General features: G+C 43.8%; 1 protein-coding gene and 1 pseudogene across 1 annotated transcript; one reads left to right on the top strand and one right to left on the bottom strand.

Moving 5' to 3' along the window:
• Positions 1–12,715: 12,715 nt before the first annotated feature.
• LOC147430998 (serine/threonine-protein kinase-like protein ACR4) lies at positions 12,716–14,647 on the bottom strand (annotated as a pseudogene).
• A 462-nt stretch (positions 14,648–15,109) lies between these two features.
• On the top strand, positions 15,110–16,453 carry LOC147430997 (Copia-like polyprotein/retrotransposon). Its single transcript, XM_086493614.1, has one exon. It carries the CDS (start codon positions 15,110–15,112, stop codon positions 16,451–16,453), a length of 1,344 nt encoding a protein of 447 aa, XP_086349740.1.
• The last annotated feature ends 2,399 nt before the right edge of the window (positions 16,454–18,852 follow it).

The raw sequence follows: 18,852 nt of genomic DNA, 5'->3' as shown, positions 1-18,852 counted from the left end.
TATATGTCCCTATTCCCCACAATCAAAGAACTTCCCCGTTTTGAGATATTTGGCTTTGTGTTCCTTTGGCATTTGGGGATGTGTATCTTTCTTTCCTCTTCTTCTCTCATCATTAGTCGAAGTTGGTTGGTCCTTGGTGTCAAAAGTTGATCAGTTGGGTAAGTCAGATTACTCGAATGCATAACAAATCCTTGCTTAGTTTTTCCCATCATTTGTTGTATGGACTCGGACTTCAAGTTATACTTGGCAAGAAACTTGTATATACGACAAACAACTCACAAGGAAAAGCAATTCATGGCTCTGGTGCTTGCCTCAACATTCTCAATCTCATCCATGATTTTAACGTTGTCAGGAGTTTTTTGGAGCAAGGGATTGCGCATATGTACATATACATGCATGGTGCATCAAATAAAGAATTGCCCATTTTTCAGAGCCAGGTGGTTACGTGGGGCCCACATGTGTACAGGTAGGACAGGGTGTACATAGTGCATCGATTTTCACTATTACCAGTACCACTGTGTTTTTTCTACAATAAGGAGGAGTTGGTAGCGCGTAAAACTTCTCGAGGAAGCTATCCGGGGGCCGACGACATGAGGTAAGCAGGTGCGTCAGATGGCATCGAGTGGCGTCAGGAGGTCGAACGGGGTCAATACTTGCACGCGGAGAAGTATGGACACGACGTGGGTGTTTTCTTGTGATACTTATGCAAAATAATCATCATGAGAACCACTTTTTGGGGCCACTTCACGTGGTTGCGGGATGCATTATTTGGAAAAACTAAGTGCTAGGTGTGCGGATGATGCAAAAAGGTGACAACTATGCACTGCGAGGTCAGTTTTTGGCCTGTTCGGGGTCCGTTTGAGGTCATCTAAAAGGCCACGGGTGCCAAACTAATACAGCTAAGTGTGGGAACTGAAAAAACTGAGAGAAGACCAGAAAAAAATGTGGAGAAGAGAGGAGGAACAGCCGCAAGTGTGTTTTTGCTGTTTTTGGAGCATTTTTTGGCCCTAAACTGCTCATCCGAGGTCCGATTTGAGCACTGTGACATTGTAGGGTGGGGTTTTTGGGCGTTCCGGACCCAATGGCGCTGTCCATTTTTCCAATTCCTCATAGATTTTCTGCTATTTGTCTGTGTAATCTTCTCCGGTGAGTGAAGCCTCTGCTTAACTTTGTGGTTGTATCTGGTGTATTTCCTCAATACTGTGTAAACTATTTGCCCCATTGGTGTTGGGCTGAGCTTCATTGAGTCTAAACAATAGCAATTTTCCTCCTTTGATCTGAATTGAGAGTGTGTGTGTGTGAGTGTGTATGTGTGAGTATTGAGTGGGCAAGTGGGAAATCTCTCTCTTCTCACTCCGTCTGTGTGTTTCGTGTCTCGGCCAGGCCTGTTGTGTAAGCCGAGTGGTGCCCCATAATGTGTGTGTGTATCATCCCAAGAGTGTGTGTCGAGTCATTATAGAGGTGTTGTGTGTGTTTCCATCCCGCTCACATTCTTTTGGCGCCCCCACGGAGGATCGTCTTCGAGTACCTTCTGCTTCGAGCTTCAAGCTTCGAGATTCGAGGCTACAGGTTACAGGGATAGGTACAGGTACAGGTGATTCACATAGGTACAGGTAGTTGGAGTACAGTGATATACTAGCATTGATGTCACTTGCAGTTGTTGTGGGTATGCATCACTTGGCGCCTATTTGAGCGCATTGTCTGCTGGATTGTACGTTACTTGTGGAAACTTTCATTGTACGCATTTGTGGAGCCATACTTGGTTGTATTTGGCAGTCCCAGCCATTTCTGAGACTTGGTCTGGAAGATAGTCATTTCTGAGACTTGACTATACGCGATTTGCATTAGCCTTTGTGTGAGGGTCGATAGCGTGAGGTTTTTATTGAGCTGGGCGATTCTCAAATGTGGAGATTCTTTCGGTGATACAAGTAGCTGGAGCACCGTTTTCGTGACCTCACCATAGGCTATGTACTAGTGAGTCCTATTTGATGCTCGGATTCTATTGTTGACAGTTTATGCATATATATACAATCTATATTCTGGGTTCCTACTGCTCTACTTCTAGGGAAACTCTGTCAAAATTTTTCCAAGTTATGATGGCTGGTTTCTTGGTCTTTTGAGCCATTTATGCTGTTATTCAGCTGAAATTTTGGCAAAATCAGAGCTTAAGTCAGGTGTGCCTTCTTGGGAGCTTCATGCTTGGCTTTAATGGATGATCAAAATGGCCCTCAATTCACTCCTTTTCATTTAACTCAAAGAATCCAGATAAATATTCATGTGTCCAGGAAGATTTTTTTCCAGTAGCACATAGTCTTTATGTTCGGGCCAAGAAGATTACGAGAGATCCTAGAATGTCCTTTGCCTGTTGTCATTCCGATGATTAACTATGAAAACTCATTTGATGTGCATGTGTTTGTCCTTATCTAAAGTTGAGCTCCATTGAAGTTTCTGGGGATTGGGTAGTCAAAAGTTTTGGGTTCTTGCACGTGTGTTCAAAGGGGTTCTCAAAGCATTGTAACTTGGGTAGCCATGGCTTTCTCTTATCCGGAGTTTCATGGAAGAAGTGATGAAGATGTGGAAGATTTTTTGGAAAAGATGGAGGTTGCCTGCATTAGCAACCAGATTCATGACCCTACGCAGATGTTATGTCTTCTCCAAATTTGTTTGAAGAGTGATGCACGAGTCTGGTCCAAAACATTTGAAGAGGAGTTGCGTGCAGCGGATCCAACTGTAAGATTGAGTTGGGACAATCTAAGGCATGGGTTGGAAGTGGATTTTGTGAAGATAGAAGATCCTGACAAAGTGTGGCAAGAAGTACAAGGTTTGGTGCAAAAGGAAGGTGAGCCAGTAGATGCGTACATACGTAAGTTCTCATTGGCATGGGAGCGGATGTGCAAGGCCTTAGCACCACAGGTACCCCCGCCTGACATGATGAAGAAGGACAGGTTCTTGGCTGGTCTTTGGGAGAATATACGTTGGAGAGTGGAGCTAAAGAAGCCTAGGACATATGAAGATGCACTAGAGGTAGCAAGGAACAAAGAGTGGAAGTTGAGGAAAATGAGCCAGTTAGGGGTGGAGTCTTTGCCCATGAGGTATGAATTTCAGCCTATAGAGTCTTTACAAGGTCGCATGTCAGGGGTTCATCATGAACCAGTGGTTCCTGTTACTACTCAGGTTATGCCAGCAGTGGTCACTACAACTGTGCAAGATGATGGGCTAAGGCAAGACATGAGGCAAGTGGTAGATTTAATGAAGAATCTCAGCCTAAACATGCTAGGTCACGTGGGAAATAATCGACGTCGAGGGAGGTATACAAATCAGCCAGAAGGTGAAGAAATACATAGAAATGGTGTTGGACAAAGCAATGGTAGGTTTTGGAGGCAGACGCCCACATGTTACAATTGTGGAGAGTTGGGTCACATCAGCCCGCAATGTGATAAGCCACCAAGGATGGGGGGAGACATGTATCCATTGCCAAGACAGGTGTTAACTACGTCAAATGATTATGGCATCGAAATTAAGGGAGATGAAGGAACCAGTGGATTAACCCAAGAGGAAAAGGAAAAGACAAAAGTGCTAATTGTAGTCACCTTGGAGAAGGCATCAAAGCTAGAGGATACATTAGTGATGCCTATTGGGAAGAGGACCACAGAGGATAAGGAAGGAAGAAGTGCCCCAGGTCCTAGTAAGAAGAAAGGAAAGATCCATGAAGGCGAGGATGTCAAGGCCAAGAGGAAAAGGAGAGCTCGTTGAAAGTTTCATGTTTCATATTTTCCACTAGGGGATGGGCAAGTAATCTATGACTTGAAGGAGGATCTGATGAGCAGGAAGGCAGATGTTACTTTTGGGCAGCGTATAGAGATGGTGCCTAAGCTAAAGCGACGGTGGAAGAGGATGGTTAACCCAATGGAGAAAGAGCCAGAGAGAGGTTCAGTAAAGCTATTGGCAATGGATGAGCTATCAGACATTTGTCCAATAGTAGATGTGTGGCATAAAAGGAAAAATTTGGGACAAGGTTATGTGGATGGCGGAGCCCAAATATGCATCATAACACACTCATGCGTTGAGAAGATGGGTCTCACAGTGGCTGGGGTGTCAGGTTTTCGGATCAAATTGGCAAACCATCAAAAAGTAAAATGCTTGGGTGTTGTAAAGAGCTTAGAAGTGGAGACATATGATGCAAAGGCACTGGTTGATTTTCACGTGATGCCAGCAAGGTTGGGAGCATATCCTATTATACTGGGCAGACCATGGTTACGTGCAGTGGGAGTTGTTCAAGATTGGCGACATGGTACGATTAGCCTCTATGGAAAGACAGGTACCAAGAAGCTTTATAATATGGACACAAGGAAACGATTAGAGGAGATTTATGAAGATGAGGATAAGTCTGGTGATGAAGACTCTTCCACGGTGACAGATGAGGACAGTGATAGCACTACTAGCAGTGATGAGGATGCTGATGTTGCATTTCTTTTGATGGACAAAGAAATCCAAGAGTTTGGTTTAGTTGCATTTGCGAATGAGGTTGAAGATGAAAGTGAAGGGCCTTATGAAGTGATTCAAGGGCTGATGCAAACCAAGGTTGAGTTTTCAAAGAAGCAGGAATTGATGACACAAATGATCAGTGGAGACCTCTCAGCTATGGAGAAGGATATATATTTGCACATGCTAGCTAGTTTTCCTGATTTGTTCATTACTTCATATGAAGAGATCAAAGGGTTCAAGGGCAAAGAGATGCATATAGAGCGGAAAGAAGGTGCTAAGCCAGTGCGGAAAAGTCTAAGAAGGATGGGTCAAGAGCAAATGGAAGCCTTACGAGAAGAGGTGGACAAGTTGTTGAAGGCAGGGTTCATAGTCCCTGTGGAGACCACAGAATGGGTGAGTCCAGTTGTAGTCAGTCCAAAGAAGGATGGGAAGTGGAGAATTTGTGTAGATTTTAAACCCTTAAACGCAGCCACTAAGAAGAACCCATATCCTCTTCCATTCATCGATCAGATCTTGGATTCAGTGGCAGGTTATGAGAGGTACAATGTGTGTGATGGTTTTTTAGGCTATTTTCAATTGAAGATTGCTCTTAAAGACCGCACAAAGACCACTTTTATTACGCCATGGGGCTGCTATTGCTACACAGTATTGCCATTTGGTTTGTCAAATGGACCTTCCTTCTATCAAGAGAGAGCAAATTGGGTGTTGGAACCATTCATTGGTAGTTGTGTTAAAGCTTTTATGGATGACTTCTGTGTTTATAGCAGTAGGATTGAACACCATGAGAAGGTGCAGATGGTATTGGCTCGATATGATGAATGTGGAGGACAACTAAATCCAATGAAATGTCATCTAGCACAGCCAAGGGTGAAGTTATTGGGCCACATGGTGTCAGAAAATGGCATTGAGGCTGATCCAGATAAGGTTAAGTCTATTATTCTTCTTCCATCACCTACGAGTACGAAGCAATTGGCAACTTTTATACACAAAGTGAAGTAAATGGCACGGTTTATTCCATTGTCTTCGCAGCTTCTTTATCCATTACAGCAAGTGGCAAAGCATGATCCATTGCAATGGGATGACAAGTGTGAAGAAGTCTTTCAAGAGGTGAAAGAGGTGTTAGGGGGGTTGTCAGCCATGCAGGCTCCTGATTGGGAGAAAGTGTTTTATGTAAATCCATCAGTAGGGGATGATGCCATTGGAGCCATGCTATTGAAAAAGGGGAAGGGCAGTTATTATATGAGGCCAGTGTATTGTGCAAGCCGAGTGAAGTTGGTAGCGGAGAGAAAGTTCTCGGAAGTAGAGCTAGTGATGGCTAGTGTAATATTTGCTTGTCGACGATTTCGTCATTACTTGCTACCATGACCTTTTGTTTTCTTGACGAGTTATGCCTTTTTGTCACAGTTAATTAATGGCACTAACATGTCAAATGTGGTGAAGAAATGGGTAATTGAGCTGCAAGAGTTTGAGTTCTCTTTTCTAGTGGAAGATAGTACAAGGGCTACCCTAGCTGATTTGTTGACCTACAAGGAGAATCCCCTTATTGTTAAGGAAGAGGTGGTGATAAAGGTAGTTGAAGAAGTGCCACAGATCAGCAATGCACATGTGTTGTTCTTTGATGGTTCATACAGAAAGAGCCATGATGCAGCTTCAGGGGGTATAGCACTTTATGATCCAGAGGGGAAGCTAGTATGCAAGAGAGGGTTCAAATTGGATGCTCATAGTAACAATGAGGTTGAATATGCTACTCTGGAAGCTGGATTACACATTTGTTTGAAGCATGGGGTTCGAAGGTTGAGCATAAAAGGTGATGCCTTGTTAGTGGTGAAGCAAGTGCTGGGTGTGTGGAAGAGCAAGAACACCTCATTGAAGGAAATGTGCTTCAGAATTAAAGGCCTGTTAAAAAAGTTCGAAGCATGGATCATCAGACACATTGAACGTGCTCTAAATGGAGAGGCGCATGAAGTAGCTCAAGGCATGAAGTATGGCTTTGTGCGTAGAGCATACAGGTACAAATTGATTGGTGATCTCTTATACATGAAATGGGCTGATCTTGTGTTGAGACGTGTACCTTGGCGGGAGGAGCTTTACAGAGTGTTGGAAGAGAATCATGAAGGCGCATGTGGTGGCCATTTTGCTCTAAAGATCACCTTGCATAAGATTTTGCAAGAGGGGTATGTATGGCCTAGTTTGCACAAGGATGTTCACCATTGGTGTAGGTCTTTCAATAGGTGTCAAGCATTTGAGAAGAGAGTGTTGAAGCCAGAGCTACGAAAAACCATTATGGCATTTGATGTGTTTGAAAAGTGGGGGATTGATGCAATAGGCCCGTTACCTATCACAAGCAGGGGCAAAAGCTATATTTTGACGGCAGTGGACTATCTCTCTAGATGGGCAGAGGCTATAGCAGTAAAACAGATCGCTGCAAAGGATGTGGAAAAATTTGTGTATGATGAAATATGTTGCAAGTTTGGGGTGCCATTAGAGCTACTTTCAGATAACGGGCCAGGATTTAGAGCTAAACTGCTAGACTTCTTATGCGCAAAGATGAAGATTAGGCACCAGCATACCACTCCTTATTACCCACAATGTAATGGCTTAAATGAAAGATTCAATGGTGAGTTGGTACAGATTCTTTCGAAAGTGACAGAGCACCAAGAAAAGAATTGGGATTTGGAATTGCCTAGTGCATTATGGGCTTACCGTACTTCGGTGAAGACAGGTACAGGGTTTACTCCATTTCATTTGGTATATGGAAAGGAAGCACTATTGCCTGTGGAAGTAGAGTTGCCTGCATTAAAGATGCTAGAGAAGCTACTTGGGCCGTCTAGTAATGCATTCAAAGAGAGGCTCTTACAGTTACACGAGGTTCAGTTGGATAGGATGAGCGCATTGGAGCATTATGGGCAGATGCTGGATAAGGCTTTGGCAAAGATAAATGAAAAGGTCAAAAGTAAGGGTATCAAGAAGCATTACTTAGTTTTGCGTCACAAAAGTAAGTTGGACAACACCTTCCAAAAGAAGTTTCAGATTAAGTGGGAAGGCCCTTTCAAGGTAGTGGAGTGTTTTCCAAATGGTACATATCAGTTGGCTAACCTAGGTGGGATTCTACATAAGTCAAGGGTAAATGGATTGCGTCTTAAATTATATCATGCCAGGTTAATGATGGTGGAGCAAGATGAGCTATCTATGGAGCAAGCAATGTTGGTGAAGCATGAGGAGACCTGTGATGCGGCGAGTCTCATATCTCTCTTTGCTGCTGCTGATCATGAATGATCTAGCAGGCTAGGGGATGGGAAAATTATGTCAGGAGTTTTTTGGATCAAGGGATTACGCATATGTACATATAAATGCATGGTGCATCAAATAAAGAATTTCCCATTTTTCAGAGCCAGGTGGTTACGTGGGGCCCACATGTGTACAGGTAGGACAGGGTGTACATAGTGCATCGATTTTCACTATTACCAGTACCACTGTGTTTTTTCTACAATAAGGAGGAGTTGGTAGCGCGTAAAACTTCTCGAGGAAGCTATCCGGGGGCCGACGACATGAGGTAAGCAGGTGCGTCAGATGGCATCGAGTGGCGTCAGGAGGTCGAACGGGGTCAATACTTGCACGCGGAGAAGTATGGACACGACGTGGGTGTTTTCTTGTGATACTTATGCAAAATAATCATCATGAGAACCACTTTTTGGGGCCACTTCACGTGGTTGCGGGATGCATTATTTGGAAAAACTAAGTGCCAGGTGTGCGGATGATGCAAAAAGGTGACAACTATGCACTGCGAGGTCAGTTTTTGGCCTGTTCGGGGTCCGTTTGAGGTCATCTAAAAGGCCACGGGTGCCAAACTAATACAGCTAAGTGTGGTAACTGAAAAAACTGAGAGAAGACCAGAAAAAAACATGGAGAAGAGAGGAGGAACAGCCGCAAGTGTGTTTTTGCTGTTTTTGGAGCATTTTTTGGCCCTAAACTGCTCATCCGAGGTCCGATTTGAGCACTGTGACATTGTAGGGTGGGGTTTCCGGGCGTTCCGGACGCAATGGCGCTGTCCATTTTGCCAAATTCCTCACAGATTTTCTACTATTTTTCTGTGTAATCTTCTCCGGTGAGTGAAGCCTCTGCTTAACTTTGTGGTTGTATCTGGTGTATTTCCTCAATACTGTGTAAACTATTTGCCCCATTGGTGTTGGGCTGAGTTTCATTGAGTATAAACAACAGCAATTTTCCTCCTTTGAGCTGAATTGAGAGTGTGTGTGTGTGAGTGTGTATGTGTGATTGTTGAGTGGGCAAGTGCGAAATCTCTCTCTTCTCACTCCGTCTGTGTGTTTCCTGTCTCGGCCATGCTGGTTGTGTAATCCGAGTGGTGCCCCATAATGTGTGTGTGTATCATCCCAAGAGTGTGTGTCGGGTCATTATAGAGGCTTTGTGTGTGTTTCCATCCCGCTCACAACGTCAAGACTCACAATCCATCGAGTAGCTGTATCGAGTAGAAATCAAATGGAACATTGTTCCACTATTAATACTATGTACATATAAATTACAAAAAAGAAATATTCTTGAATTTGAATAGCCAGTTGCACATCCGTGACTTTTAAATAATGAAAAAAAACATACTTGTCCAAGAATGATGTCACGGTCTTTGGTGGAGGACTTTTACAATCAAAATAACCCTTTGAAATAGTATGTGTACACTTTGACTTGCAGAGCTGTCATTGGGTGAGTTGATTTCTATTGGTGTGGTCCTTGTGTTCATAGAAAAAGGAAGATTCTGTGAAGTACAACAATTACTTTCATAAACAATGGTAATGTGTAATCTAACTTTATAATAATATGTTATAGAATTGCCTTTTACCTTTTGATGACTATTAAACTGAGAAAAAGAGGAAGAAAATCTTTTATTTAATGCTTTGTATGGAGTCATTGGTGAATTTGAATCCATAGCTCTAGTTGATGTCTATACCCAAAGTATACAATACAAAGTAAGCTACACACAAACGCTTTTAATGCTTAAAGTGACTCTCGAATTAACTTTTAAGAATGCACAATCGTCTTACAGGAGTTGTGTGAATATTGTCGTGCTTGCCAAGCGTACCATTTTTTTCGAGCTAGTCATCGTCATCGTCATCCTCATGTGACTCCTTCTCTTTATTTGAATGTTTTCTTCTCTGTAACAAGAATAGAAAATCACTAAATGGACCAATAGTGATATATATAAACAATGAAAATAATCTCCAATTCACGTACCCAATTTTAGTAACCTCCTTTTATATGTTTTTCACTGAGGGCTCTTCGACTTGGCATCCCTTTTTCCCACTCTTCCATTTTTCTTTCTATGCATGAACTCTCCCATTGCTCATACAGAATGCCTCTTTTCTTTCTGCTTTGTTGAATTTTCCATATGGATTGAGCTTTGGACTTTAAATCACGCAGATGCTTTTTTCTAGCACTGGCTATCTTCAGTTCCAGATTATTTGAACCGATTTTTACATTGGTGTTGCGATCGCAAGGGGCTTGGCTTATATTCCTCTGCATTCTTTGGTCGATCACCCGGACATTTCAAAATAGTAATGAATACTTGATGTGTTTCCAAATGACGCATCATAGCTACTCTTTTGTCAAAGCCCCTATTTCTTTGTGGACAATCTTTTGATGCACGACAATATCACAATAGAGCATTGTCACGCTGACATGTGACCTCTATATAGAAATCATTATCATTTTCACAAAAAGATAATAAAATAAAATGCTCTTGAGGACCACTTTATATGGCTACGTACATGATGATTGTTTGTATGTAAACAATGTCACACTATGTTCCAAATTGGGATGACAAGAGACATGGTATGATGGGATTCGAGGACTCATACACTTATCCCAGTAGAAAAGAAGGCATGCAACATCTTCAAGAGTAGGACCGACACCAACGTCATCTAAATAATTTAACTTCAACTCTTGTGTATGCCTCTTACACTCCGCGCTAAGTTTTGCAATAGAAAGGGGCCCATTTCACCCTTGTGGTTTTCTTTGCAAGCCTAATCATGATATCTTAATACATTTATACTGACTGGAATGAAAAAGATTGACCACACAAGTGACATGATGGTATGCTCATGTATCCCTGCAATTGGTGTACCCGTGACAATAAACAACAATAACGGTGTCACTCATGATAAAATGGTCTCTTGGTTAAGTACCCTTTCTCAGTTGATCGAAGTTAAATTTCATGGGTGTTTGGGAAGCTTGTTCACCCCCATGTACAGCTTGTAAAGAATGCGTTTCTACCCTAAACCCTCAACAATCGACAAGTACAATGGATGGAAGGGTTTTCCTCTCTAAATGGTCTCAAGGCCTTTCATGAAATTCCGAGGTTTTACTGTCTCAAGAATCCACATTACATTACAAAATTGTTGTTCAACCTATGAGACCCATCCCAACAACACCACCCAAGGCCCAACTTCTCTCTCTCTCTCTCACACACACCTAGTCAGGGTGGTGTCTATGAAATCCTAGCAAACAGCGTCAAAAACCAAGGTGCAGCATAACTAAATCTTGTCTAGACTTTTGAGCATACTTAATCCCAAACTAGACTTCCAGGATATTATCTTGAGAGGTGTGAAGAGGATTGGGAATGACCCTTGGAAGGGCCAATCCAACAAGTCAAGTGAACTTCTTAGATAGACCATCAAGGGCAAGAGTCTCCAATTTGTTCACAGCCAACAACAGCTCAGGAGCATCAAATTCCTGTTCCAATCTTTGTGCAGTGCTACTCTCAATACACAGATCCACACCCTTAAGCAATGTCTCAATTGCATTTCTTCTCTCCTCAGATTGGCACACACGCTGATTTAAATTGTTCCACATGTGGGTAACCAAACCATGGCCTCCAAAGATAGGTGTGCCATCCTCCAGAATGATATTTTATGACCAGTTGTTATTGGATTGAGAGCATCTATGATGATGGTGAGGGTGCCAGAATATGCATTTAGCTGCCTCCCACCCTTTAAAGTGTCCAACACATTCCTTCCCGTGAATCTTGTGCTCTTGCACACAATATACATCCAGATCTGATTCATAAATCCATTAACAGAATCAAAAAACATTTAACAAGGTCATTGAGGTCCTTTATTCATATTGAAGCAAGTTGGATTGAAAAAGTGTCACAAAAAGACAAAACAACCTACTTTGTTTATGTAGTTATATTGGAGAAGTCATGCCTGCCCTCTAGTGGATTGTGGGTGCCTCTTTATGGGTTGTACGGTAGGGGAAGGATGCTGATTGCATCGAGAGGGACACCCTTGCTTGGCATCTGCCGAAAAAAGCCCTGAGCTTCTTGGTCAAGTTGGGCGTATTCCACAATCGGTGCATTCTAAGAGACGACTCCCGGACAGGAAGCTCCCCTGGGGCAGTCACTTATCAAAAGACCCCTATATCACATGCGTTCAAGAGGTAATTAATAATACCCCAATATACATACTATACTTACACTGTGAGCCTATTTAAAAAACCCCCACCCCCCTCTGTATGTATACATTTTTATACATTTTGATCTTTTAATAATCCTCTCCGGTTAACTCACGTGATATCATACACATTCTAAAAAGTGACCGCCCCGGGGAAGCTCCTCAATCACTTTTTGTGCTTCATGAAGTGCACCGCAATTGGCATGCATGTCGACCAAGACAGTTCGTGTAATGCCACATGCCTTCGGCGTACGTGATTGCATTTGCTGAGGTGCCCTCTCTCTGCATCTGGTAAGAACAGCCCAAAGCTTCCTGACCTCACCCTGTTGGACATATCACACAATCAATGCACTCCATGGGACAAAATTGCAGACAGAAGCTTGCCGAGGACGTTTGCGCACTTCACCTCCATGTTTTCTTGTGTAGCGGATATTGCTGGCGCTACTCTGCTGATTGCATCTAGCGAGACACCCTCACTTGGCATCCGTCGAAAACAGCCCTGATCTTCTTGGCCAAGACGTTGGGCATATCCCACAATCAGTGCATTCCAAGAGACAACATCCCGGAGAGGAAGCTCCTCAAGCACGTTTTGCCCTCTAGTGAGTGCCTCTTTATGGGTCCTTTACCCTAGGTAAGGTAGGGGAAGGGTGCAAACCTGTGTTGTCTTTTGAATATTGCCCATCTTCCTGGTCGCCTGCATGCCCAATGAGACCTTGATCATGCAATGGAGACCACAGAGGAATGTCATGCACCTCTCATCCATGTACTGATTTATGTCAAGGGTGAATTCAAGTTAAAAGGTAGGCCGAAATAGGTTTAACATGTATTCTATGAGTACAGAGAATTGATATTTACACTGGCAGTAAGCACATCAGTATTCTGGATCGAGGTAGCCTAGCGTTCCACAAGGTGCCGAATTGCTGATATGAGTTTGGGTTCCAACAGGACCATAAAGAGAGGCCAAAATCAGAGATATGTGCATCCCAATCTTCATCCAACAAGATATTTGAAGCTTTTACATCACGATGGATGATTTTGGGAGAGGCATACACATGCAAGTACTCGATCCCTCTGGCTGCTTGCAAAGCAACCTTCATTCGACCTTTCCAGTCAAAGAGCTCATGAGCAGATCTTTTGTCAAACAGACAATCTTGCAGTGAACCATTTACCATGAACTCAAACACAAGGCACTTGTCCTCTTCACAATAACCGACCAGATTCACCAGGTACTTGTGGTTTACCTGTGCCAAGAGTTCAAGCTCCATATCAAAAGCCCTAGCTCTCTCCTCAGTGGAAGCTTTCTTGATTGCCACAACCCGCCCATCATCTAGGATGCCCTTGTACACATCCCCAAAACCCCCCTTCCCAATCACCATGCTAGTGTCATAGTTTTTCGTGGCTACTCTTATCGCTTCACTAGTGAAGCTAAAAACCTTGCTTGCTCTAGCTTTCGAAGGTCTTGTGTGAGCAGATTCTGCTCCCGCATGAATTGGCCTCCAGAAAGACATCCACATCGAGTGCAATTGTCTCCGTCGAACCACTGCCAACAATCCCAATACCAATGCTACCACAATTGTTACCACTGCTACCACAATTGCTACCACTGATATATTGGAAGGCGGGGGCAGCGTCAAGTCACTAGCTGGACACTTGCCTGGCATACATTCCACACAAACCTTGTCTCCATTGTTAGGACACTGATGCAAGGATAACTTAAGCTCGGAATCCAGAACTTCACGCTGGCCCTCATTACACTGCTTGACGCACAATCCCATACCTGCATTCAAAGTCTGAGGTACCAAATCAGCAAACTTGCCCTCTGCCCCCCAACAGTCCCCAACCATATTCTGTTGGTCCTCCCTCACGCCACAAGTGTACCAATCTCCAGAGGAGATGGTAGAGAATTTCACTCCCGGCGGTGCATATGTCCGACCGCTTGCGTAGTCTCCCCAGCACACAGCTTCATGATTATCCTCACGCAAGCCACATGAAAACCAATAGCCTCCAGTGATGACTGTGAGGTTGACGTCAGGAGGTTCAGCCTGCTTAAATGTGTCGTTACCCCAGCACAGTGTCTTCATTGTATTCAACTCAAGTCCACACATAAGGTCCTCCCAGAAAAGATCGAATCAAAACGGGCATTCATGAGGGCTTGTATTGCTGAATCACCTTGGGTGATATTCAGACCCCAGCATTTCAATAGTCTTGTGGAGGCCATGAGTCCACAAGTGTGATAATCGCCGGCTGTAACTGATATCATGGCTTCAGTTGGAGGCGAAGCCTGTCGTAGGAATTGTCGCCCCATCAATCGACCTGACCAGGATTGTCTGTTGTGTTATCTCTTATTGCGCACGCATGCCAACCACCTGAATTGATGTTGGAATAGCTAGTGCTCTCAAATTCAGAGGGAATGTCTGAATTATCAATGTATCCCCAGCAGGAAGGATAATGAGAGTCATACAGCACCCCACAAACGAAATAGCCTCCATTGGAGATCGCCCAGAATGACGTGTTTGCTGGAGGCGGGTGTCATTGTGAACGGCCGATGTGCCCCAGCATTGCGGATAGAGGGTGCCCACCTCCAGAGCACATGCAGCATAGCTGTCCGCCGTTAGCTGCACATCAGAGCCCTATAATCCTGCCAATGTTGTCATGTATCCCACCACCTCGGACAGTGGAGGTAACATGAAGCTGAAAAGAAAGCAAGCTAAAGAATGATATGGGAGATGATGATTGATATCATCCTTGGTCGTCCTTCTCCTTCTTGTGGAAAGTGCAATGCACTTTACACCTAAGCTGGAGTTCAAACCTCACCACAGATACCTTATCCCTACAATGGCTAGATTGCTTATCCAAACCTATAAAAGGAACTCCCCTTGTATTGTTAGAAAGCAGTTGTTGTATGTAATTCAAATTCGAATTTCCCCCTCTACTTGGTGTCAGCTCCCCCTTCCCTTCTCTCTCACATCTCTCTCTCTTCTCTACCTCCATCTCTCTGTCTACTCTCTCCTTCTCTCCTCTCTCACTCTATCTTCTATATAGTACTCAAGTTCACATGGTATCAGAGCTTCAGAACTTGAGCTCCTAATTACTCTAAGAGCCTTCTCTCGAAACAACGGCCTACTTTACCTCCATCTCTCACTTCCAAGGTTCACTCGGCTAGCATGACTAGCGCCTCGTCACCTATGGTTGCAACCACCAAGTCAAGGTACTTCACCATTGACAAGCTCAATGGGAACAATTACAATGTGTGGAAGCTGAGAATGGAGCTATATTTGAAGCAACTTGGCCTCTGGAAGATTGTTTCTAGAGATGAAATAAGACCAAGTGAAGACAAGAACGCCTCCGACACGGAGCTACAGTCGGCATGGGATTCAAGGGACATTACGGCTCAAATGGAGATTATACTCCATTGTGAGGATAGGCAAGTCCAAATGGTGCGGACTCTATCCACCTCTAAGGCTATTTGGGTGTTCTTCAACAATAGTTATGAGCACACTGATCTTGTTTATCAAGTCTCCCTGATCAAGAGGCTTGTGAACAATACTATGCAATGTATGCTTCTACTGGCTGCTTTACCCGCAAGCTGGAGAGCCTTTCTTACTACTCAAGCCCTGTCCCAGATGCAATTGCAAGGCCTTGTATCCAAAATCCATCAAGAAGAAGCTTTAAGAGACCAGTCTAATGGCTCTACTCCAGTGGCTCTAGCCACTCATATCAATTTCAGAAAAGGTGGTCCTAACCACCATTACAACAATGCAAGGCAGTTGCATAAAGGTGGTTCTAACCGCCCTAGAATTGCACCTTATGGTCAAGTTCAATGCCACAACTGCAAGAAGTTCAGACACATTGCAAAGGACTGCAGATCCAAAACCAAGCATCATGGTGGTAATCATGGAGGATTCAACGGACGTAAAGCAAATGGAAGCTATCATCACAAAGCTCATGCTCATTTCACCAATATTTCAAGCTATGATGGTGATACACACCCTACTTCTATACAACTTTTTGCTGCAAGCTTCAGCTCCTCTAAGCCACATCACAACTCTTTTATCTGGTATCTAGACACTGGAGCTACACATCACATGACATATCATTTTGATTGGCTTGCACAATACACTCCTCTTCAACACCCACTTGAAGTCCTCATGGGGGACAGCAACATTCAATATGCTAAAGGATATGACACGGTTGCCATTACCCTACCAAATGGCACTATAGCTCACTTAGACAAGGTATACTATGTACCTGGTCTAAAGCAAAATCTGATCTCAGTAGGAGAGCTCACCTCCAAGGGCATTACAGTTTCTTTCACACATGATAAGTGCATCCTACATACAATTGACACAAATCACAAGCCTTTCTCTATATCTTGCCCCAAGGAAGGACGCTTGTATTCTCTCGGCTCTAGCAAAGTCCAAGCCAAAGCACTTTCAACAGTCATCAATTCTCCTAAGCAAGAGGAGACACTTACTTGGCACTACAGGCTAGGTCACGTCTCGCAATAAGTGCTCAAAGATATGCAGCAGAAGGAGCTAGTGGTAGGTTTGCCAACCACAATTACACCAATTACATTTTGTGAAGCATGCGTATTGGGCAATGCTAAGCATTTCAAGTTTCCAAGGTCAAAATCCCATACAGCTCAACCTCTTGAGCTTATCCACTCGGATTCGTGCAGCCCAATGCAGACACAATCACTCACTAACAACAAATACTTCCTAATCTTCATCGACGACTATACAAGGTACACTCATGTCTATTTCTTGGCAGATAAAGCTGCAACATTTATCAAATTTCAGGCTTTCAAAGCTGTCGTGGAGACACAACTAGATCTCAAAATCAAGGCACTCAGGACAGACAATGGTGGGGAATACAAAAGCAACGAGTTTCAACAATATTGTGTATCAAATGGCATTCGACGGGAATTTACAATTCCGGATCACCCTCAACAAAATGGAGTCGCCGAACGCAAGAATCGCACTTTAGTCGAAGCTGCTCGCTCTATGCTAGCCCTCGCTCGACTTCTTATTTCTTTCTGGGAAGAAGCCATAGCTACCACAACCTACATTCAGAATCGAGTCCTCTCATCAGTCAATCCACACAAAACTGCTTACCAGCTATGGTTCAACCACCCGCCCAACATAACCCATCTCAAGATCTTTGGTTCCCCAGCATATCCTATGCTCACCAGTCCTCAACCCAAATTTTATCCTAAGAGCATCCACACTATCTTCTACGGATACGGCGACACTCATGGCATTAAGACATATCGTCTTTACGACTCGAAAACAAATAAGTTTTTGTTCTCAAGGTCAGTGGTATTCTGTGAATTTATTCTCTTTAATCATCCTGGAGATGCTCTGCCCTCATCGACCACTGAGCCCCTTTTACCTACCCCATATAAAATATCCGGCAAGTACCCTACAGTTACTACACTTACCAAATCAGTGAACCATGGTGTGAATACACCCTTGACCACATTAATTCAATCTCATAAGCCCACAGGCTTAAAATCTCAAGCTGCCAATGCTCACAGGCGTAATAAACAAACGCCAGCCCTCAACCCAACTTGTAGCGCTACCTGCTCCTCATCAACTTGCGCCTATTCATGGCATGCACACACATTCTTTCCCTCTCTCAAGCACACTCCAAGAAGGCCACACACACACACACACCATTTCAGCCCTCTATAACATGCCATTCCTCTCCTCATACGCTCCACTTCTCAAGCTCCATTGCACCAGCTCCTGCTCCAAGCACAATCATCCCCTTACCTCAATCAAAAACTTCCCCAAACAACTCTTATTTCAGCCCCTTAGCTTCTCCTTTCTCGCCTCTAAGCATGGCACACACACCTATTGTCGTATCATCCTCCTTGTCAACCCCGCCTACTTCTACTACTCGTAGAAACACCATCACTCCCATCCCATTTCCTCTTCATCCTCAGCTCTCAAGGCATCTAATCGACCCTCCAGATCAGCCCCAATGGATGATGAAGGGATATCGCCTCCCCTTCGCCCTCAACAACGCTCTCTCGAAGCCATCTACGAAGCAACTTCCTTCGCCTCATTCTTGCTTCAAGAAGAAGAAGACCTCTCCATCAACATCCCCGATCCGCTCGAAGAGAACACACTTTCAGTTGAAGACGCCATTGCCTCTCCCGAAGGAGAACAATGGATTGAAGCCATGAAGGAAGAGCTTCAAGCACATGAAGAAGCTCAAACTTGGACTATCACGCCAAGGCCCGACGACGCCAATGTCATCGATTGTCGATGGATTCTCAAGAAGAAGCATCGCCCCAATGGTTCTGTCAAACGCTACAAAGCAAGGCTTGTTGCGAAGGGCTATGCGCAACAACATGGTACAGATTTCACTGATACTTACTCTCCTGTCATGGGTATCACCTCATTTCGCATACTTGTTGCATTAGCCGCTTTCTTTGACATTCCTCTTCATCACATTGACATTCGCACTGCCTTTCTACATGGATGGCTAGATGAAGTCATTTATATGGCTCAACCGCCCTACTTCTATTGTGATGATCCCACTATCTATGTATGCAAGCTACATAAGGCTATATATGGTCTCAAGCAGTCTACACGACAATGGTCAAGCGCTTGCATGCTTTTCTTATCAAATGGGGATGGGTTCAATGCACTTCTTACCCAAACTTATTCTATCACACTCTCTTTCATGGATGGGCAATCATTGGTGTCTATGTCGATGATATTCCTATCATTGCTAGTGATGAGACATATGTCTCACATGTTGTGGAAATGTTCAAGGAGGAATTTCCAGTCCATGACAACGGCCCTATGACCTACTTCTTGGGCATAGAGGTCAACAGAGATCCAATTGGCAGATTCATCAATCTTTCTCAGCGGAAATACATTGAAGGCATATTGGG

The sequence above is a fragment of the Adiantum capillus-veneris genome, chromosome 21, assembly GCF_014529385.1.
Source record: "Adiantum capillus-veneris isolate H3 chromosome 21, ASM1452938v2, whole genome shotgun sequence".
Taxonomy (NCBI): Eukaryota; Viridiplantae; Streptophyta; class Polypodiopsida; order Polypodiales; family Pteridaceae; genus Adiantum; species Adiantum capillus-veneris.
This window is presented reverse-complemented; position numbering and strand designations above follow the sequence as displayed.